This window comes from Mustela nivalis (genome assembly GCF_964662115.1).
Source record: "Mustela nivalis genome assembly, chromosome: 16".
Taxonomy (NCBI): domain Eukaryota; kingdom Metazoa; phylum Chordata; class Mammalia; order Carnivora; family Mustelidae; genus Mustela; species Mustela nivalis.
This window is the reverse complement of record NC_139035.1, coordinates 44,562,291-44,568,290: the sequence shown is the minus strand read 5'-3', so window position 1 is coordinate 44,568,290 and position 6,000 is coordinate 44,562,291. Positions and strand designations below refer to the sequence as shown.

At 49.3% G+C, this 6,000-nt stretch overlaps 1 protein-coding gene across 2 annotated transcripts in view; it reads left to right on the top strand.

Annotated features, from left to right (window-relative positions):
* The first annotated feature begins 1,155 nt into the window (after window positions 1–1,155).
* DSTYK (dual serine/threonine and tyrosine protein kinase) overlaps window positions 1,156–6,000 on the top strand; it is a 49,031-nt gene continuing 44,186 nt past the window's right edge. For both annotated transcript variants that reach the window (XR_014304135.1, XM_082703895.1), the window contains exon 1: window positions 1,156–1,628. Coding sequence is in view for 1 of the 2 variants with exons in the window: in XM_082703895.1 (XP_082560021.1) it covers window positions 1,358–1,628 (271 nt within the window). In the remaining variant the exon portion in view is untranslated. The remainder of the gene's footprint in view (window positions 1,629–6,000) is intronic.

Sequence of the window (6,000 nt, the reverse complement as noted above, 5' to 3'; positions counted from 1 at the left end):
TTGAGGCTCCTTCCTGACCTGCGGTCTTTCACACCCACTTACCAAGCAGAGACTCATGTGAAACGGTGACCCCTTTTTATAAGAACCTAAAAGCCCCTGGAAAATGCAATGCCTTCATGTTTTACATTGAATTAGCCCAATTATCATGACATTGCTTTGCTAAAAGCACTTGCACTCAAGGAATGAGAGGCTGGGAGACAGAAGCAAACATTTTCAAACAAGACTTATAAAAATTTAGAGTCAAAAGGGCTTGAAGATCAACTAGTCTAACCCCTTGCTTTGTAGGTCCAAGACCAGACATCAGAGGAATTCAGGGTCAAACTCAAGACTCTTCTTAAATTCAACCTATGCCATCCACCCTGTTGGAGCACAGGTGTGGCCTGGATGAAAGATGGGGTTTTCCTACAGCAAGCAAGAAAGGAGGGCACTGTGCATGAAGAAGAAAGGAGAAAGCAGCAGGCGAAAAAGAGGTGGTTGTTCGGTTTTGTGTTTTTCCTAACTGTGCCCAGGGCTCCGTGGCAGTCTGTGTCAATAAAAGCCTATATTAGCAGAAGCCAAGTTAAGATAATCAGAACTGGTTTGAAAAGCTGCAAACCTCAACTTCCCCTTACCCAGCCCAGTCTCTTGACTTCCAGAAACCAAAGAACTTCAGCTTAAAGCTCTTTAAGAACCCTTTCACATCCCCCTTTTTCCACACCTGGAGAAGTTAAGTCAGAAGAAGGGGACGCAATACAAACAGGAACGTTTCCCTATTTCTAGGGTATTTTCAGCAAATTCCCCAGTATCTACTGTATCCGGAAAGTGAGAACCATTTAGGGCAGCCATGGAGGTATTACTGGCCTCCGTCTTGTTTCCTTCCTTCTCTTTGCTACTGAAATCTTTTACTCTGATTTCAGTAAGACACCCCACTTCTACTGACGCCGAATTCTGCAGCCTCCCCTCTCTCGTCTCCATGCAGGGCGCGGGAACACGTTTTGAAATGAGGAGAGCGTGTGATAACAAGAACCGGTGAGGGTCCACGGGGAATCAGCCCCATTCACCATCTCCAGGTCTCCGAGCTCGGCCCGCCCAGACTACAAGTCCCAGGAGACCTCGCAAAGGGACCGGCGCGACCCAGTGATCCTTCCCTCACTCTCCCGGAGAGTGGAGACAAAGGTTCCGCTGGCGGCGCACTGCGGGTTGGTTTGTTTTCAGCGGCGGTGACGGAGGTTGGAAGCCCGGCCGACTGCAGGCGGGGGCGTCGGGAGGCGGATTCCTCCTCCCCCGAAGCGCTGGGGGTGGGGAGGGGGGCGGGGAGCAGGGAAGCGGGGGCCAGCAGGCCGGGGACCGAGCCGGCCGGACAGAGGAGGCTGGAGAGATGGAGGGCGACGGGGTGCCGTGGGGGAGCGAGCCCGTCTCGGGTCCCGGCCCGGGCGGCGGCGGAATGATCCGCGAGCTGTGCCGGGGCTTCGGCCGCTACCGCCGCTACCTGGGACGTCTGCGGCAGAACCTGCGCGAAACCCAGAAGTTCTTCCGCGACATCAAGTGCTCCCACAGCCACAGTTGTCCCTCCTCCCCCACGGGCGGCGGCGGCGGCGGGGCCGAGCGCGGCCCTGCCGGCGACGTCGCCGAGCCCGGGCTGCAGGCGGGTAAGGAGGGCAGCGGCGGCGGAGACGGGGCTGGAGGGGCCGGCTGGAGGGCGGACCGCACCCCTGTCCCTGCAGAACAGGCCGGGAAGGGGCGGAAAGTGGGAGCGGGGCGGCGTGGCGGGGCCCCCGGGCCTGGGCCGTCTGGTTCGGCGAGGCCGTGGGCGGGCATCGCTCGGGGCGGGGGTGGGCGAGGGGCGCGCGGAGCTCCGGGAGCGGGCTGCGGGGCGCCGGGCCAGCGGGGCGGTGCGCAGGGGCCTGGGTCCCCGGGGGGAACGGGGAGGGTCGTTCCGAGTTGGGGGTGGGCCGCCGGGGTCGGAGACCCGCCTAGGGATGGAGGAGTGGGCAGGCAGAGGAAGAGCAGCAGGCGGGGAGCCCCGGGAGCCGGAGGAGGCCAGGGAGCTGGCGTGGATTGTGTGTGTTGTGCGCGCGTGTGTGATTATGTGCAGTGCTTTTGCACCAATCGCGTGGCAAGTCTGTGAAGAAGTAGGACTGTACTCTAAACGGGGCTGGATCGCTGAAGCAAGTAGCTGTCTGAGGGGTGCCAGCGGTTGCTCGTGCTTCTGGTGAAGAAGTTCGAGAGGGAAGGGGTCGGGTTTGTTGGTGGTGGCGGTGCTGAGCGTTCTTGCCTGATTCTCCCCGGGGTGTGCTGGAGTCCCCGAAGCACTGAAAATCCTGCAGGGGCTTTGATCTTTACTGATTTCTCGCTTCCTCTTCAACTGCTGTTGGTGGGGGAACCGGAGGGTTTGTTAAGTATTGCGTCTAATTAGGAAATAGATTGGAAGGCAGAAGGGACTGGCATCCCATGTGGGCAAGTACCCTGGGGCCAACATAGCAAATAAGTCGGGGGATTTAACTTAGTGACTCTCAAACTTAAATGTGCACTGAAACCAAATTAGTATTAAAAATGTCTCATGCTCTACCCCACAGATAGCCTAGGTCTTCTGGGTGGATCCTGAGGATCTAAACATGGAATGCCACTGGGGGTTCTGTTGCAAATGGTCTACAAACACACTTTGGGAAGCACACATTTATTTTAATATTAAAGATTTTATTTATTTGACAGAGAGAGAGAGACAGCAAGAGCAGGAACACAAGCAGTGGCAGTGGGAGAAGGAGAAGCAGGCTTCCCGCCAGGCAGGGAGCCGGATGCGGGGCTCGATCCCAGGACCCTGGGATCATGACCTGAGCGGAAGGCAGACACCCAACGATTGAGCCACCCAGGTGCCCCGAAGCACACATTTAGATGCCGATAACACACTTGAACAAGAGGCTCAGGACAGAGTGAATTGTTGAAGTCTTCAGAGTTTGTGTTGGGTCCTGCAATTCCAAAGTTGCCTGTTTGATATCTTAAAGTTGTCTGAGACTCCAGAAATGGTGATCAAAGTAAGATAGCAAGATTTTGATATGATCTTAAACAATACTGTTCCATTTAGTTGGCCTGGATGTAATAAGCATGGGAGGAATAGCACGATAGCGTTTCTGGAGGGGTGGTTTTGGCGTTGTATGCCCAGAGATTTGCTGTTCTGAAAACAGACCTATAGAGGCTATCCGAGAACTGGAAAGACGGGCTGATGTTGTCGGAGATGATCCTCAGAATTTGTACTTTCACCTCTCCCCCCAGCAGTGCTTTCCAGCAGCTTCCCTGCTCACAAGTTTTTCTTACAGCTTACCTAGAAGAGTCCTCTATTGCTGTTACTTTAAAACAACTATTTATTTTAGAATCACTACTGAAAAAAAAATCAGAGAGATGGAGGTTTTCAAGGCACTTTGACGTGCTCTTATTTTTATTCTTTAAAAGACAAGTTAAGAAAGACAAATGTACCCTTTGTATTTTGTCTCATTGGCTTTTCTAGTTGACTGCATCATGAACTAATCTTTGCGTATTGTATTTAACTAATTCTCTTCACCCTCTGGAGTCTGTCCATCTGAAATAAAAACCAGGGTAGCGTGCTGATGACTGGACTGAGAACAATTTGATTTTGTTCCATAAAATGCTTCCATTCCTTTCAGTATGGACAGTTTTGTCTTTGGAGGTGAAAATGAGCTGATATCAGGGAAAATTAGTGAGGTGGCACTTATTATGTATATTTGGGGAATGCCATTTTTTCAGCTGTTCAGGTCACTGTGTTGGAAAGTAGAAACTCTCCTTAGAAGACAACTAGCTCTTGTTTTCTCCTTTTACAGACTATCTCTGCAAGGTCAAGTTCATTCAGAGGCTGTCTCAACTTTCTTTTGCGAATGTTGGTTTCTGAATAGGAACTTGGAATATTAAGAGCAGGAACACTCAAAAAAACTTTCTTTAATTCCCTTTATCTATTTTACCCAACCCCTACCCACCTCTTCTCTGGCAATCACCAGTTCTTTTTTTCCTTTGCCCATTTCGTTCTTTCTTTCTTTCTTTTTTAAGATATTTATTTATTTGACAGAGAAAGAGATAGTGAGAGACGGAACACAAGCAAGAGGAGTGGGAGAGGGAGAAACATACTTCCTGCTGAACAGGAAGCCTGATGCAGGGCTCGATCCCAGGAGCCCTGGGATCATGACCTGAGCTAAAGGCTCAGCTAAAGGCGCCTTAATTTTGACAGTTTTGTATTCTTCGGAGGCAGTTTAGAGAGTATATAATGTGCATGATGTTTTAGGAGCTAAAAAGTACCTTTGCCTGCCCTGTGCAAAGCAGACTGAATTACAAGTAAAAATTCCATTCCTCCTCTGCCGCCCAGATCGTTGGCTTCTTTTCACCAAACTCCAGGGGGATGAGAGCCCCTTTATCTGTTAATTTCCTCTGTCAGAGGCTTCAGAAGTAATGAGATAAAGGTTTTGAGAAGTTCTTTGAAAAAAGTCAGAATGGAGTGTTACAAAGTAGCACTTTGTAAAGTATTTTTCTTATTTTGTGATCCAACAGATTTCTTAGCTGTTGTAGCAGATCATAAACATAGGAAGACGTTGGAATGACTCAAATGTGTGGAGTTGGAATGCTGTCCTCTGTGCTGCATTTTTTCAGTCCTGTTTCCACTCCTTCGTGACTGGATGACCTTGGGCACAGCTGTGCCCCTTTCCTCTTCTAGCCCCAGGGATTCTAACAGTAATGCTTGCCCTTAGGGTTGTTGGGAGTTAATATATGGTACTGTGCATGTTTAGCATAGTGCCTGTTACTGTGCTGTGTAGGTATTATAGGTGGGTCATACTATTCCATAGTTATTCAGTAAACATTTAAGTATCTGGTATAGAGGACAAAAAGAGTCAAATAAAGACATTGACTGTGGCTTTAGGCTGGTGGGAATCAGTCTTTCCCATCTATACTTTTCTCTTAAGAAAGAAAAAAGTGGGCACCTGGGTGGCTCAGTTGCTTAAGCGACTGCCTCCAGCCCAGGTCATGATCCCAGAGTCTCAGGATTGAGTCCCGCATCAGGCTCCCTGCTCAGCGGGGACTCTGCTGCTCCCTCTGACCCTCTTCCTTCTCGTGCTCTCTCACTCTCTCTCTCTCAAATAAATAAATAAAATCTTAAAAAAAAAAAAAGAAAAAAGAATTATCATCATTGCAGTGCACCTGTTATTTGTTTCTGTTGGAAGGATGAAAAGGACGAGGAAGACCTAAGTTGGTCCTCTAGAAAGGGACAGTCTGATGTCAGTCATATACTTAGGCAATAACTAAGGCAGAAAAATGGCAGAGAGCTAAGGTATGGCTAGATTATAGGCATTTCATGGGACTTACAATTCTTAGGTTTTTATAGCTTTTTGCTTTTGGTTAGCAAACTGCTTAGTTTAACTGGTTGCCAGACTTTAAAAGAAGAGGGAGGGCAGTAGTACGCTTATTTGAAATAGACATTTTTCTTGGACTCTTTAGACGGAAATCAGTATGGGTAATTAAGTGGCAGAGACACGGGGGAGAGACAGAAAATTGGGGAGAGAGGTGATTGTTTAAAGCCTGGTTTCACGGAGCTGCCTTCTTCCTGGGGCTGCGTGGTGGGACGTCAGGTTGTGGGGTGAAACAGCTGGAGACTGGGATAAGGTGTGCTTTCTTGAAAGTAGTTCGCCCTGATCAGATTTGACTCTTCGATGTAACCTCAGTGGGGATGGTGCTGTAATTGTGGTTCTTAAGTCTGACTTTCATGACCCCAAGCAGGTTGGAAACTTTCGCTTTCTCTCTCAATTTTCTTCCTGTATGGAAGCGATTTGATAGTGGTTGAAAAGCACACACAAGCATTGGAATCAGACTGGGTTTCCTCTTGTAGTTCAGCCTCTTATTCACTGTGTGCCTTGGGCAAGTTGCTCAACCTCGTTGAGTCTTGGCTTCCTCCTATGTGAAATGGTAGTGGTATGAAATGCTGTGTATCGGATGATTCCATCTGTGTGAAATGCCCAGAATAGGCAA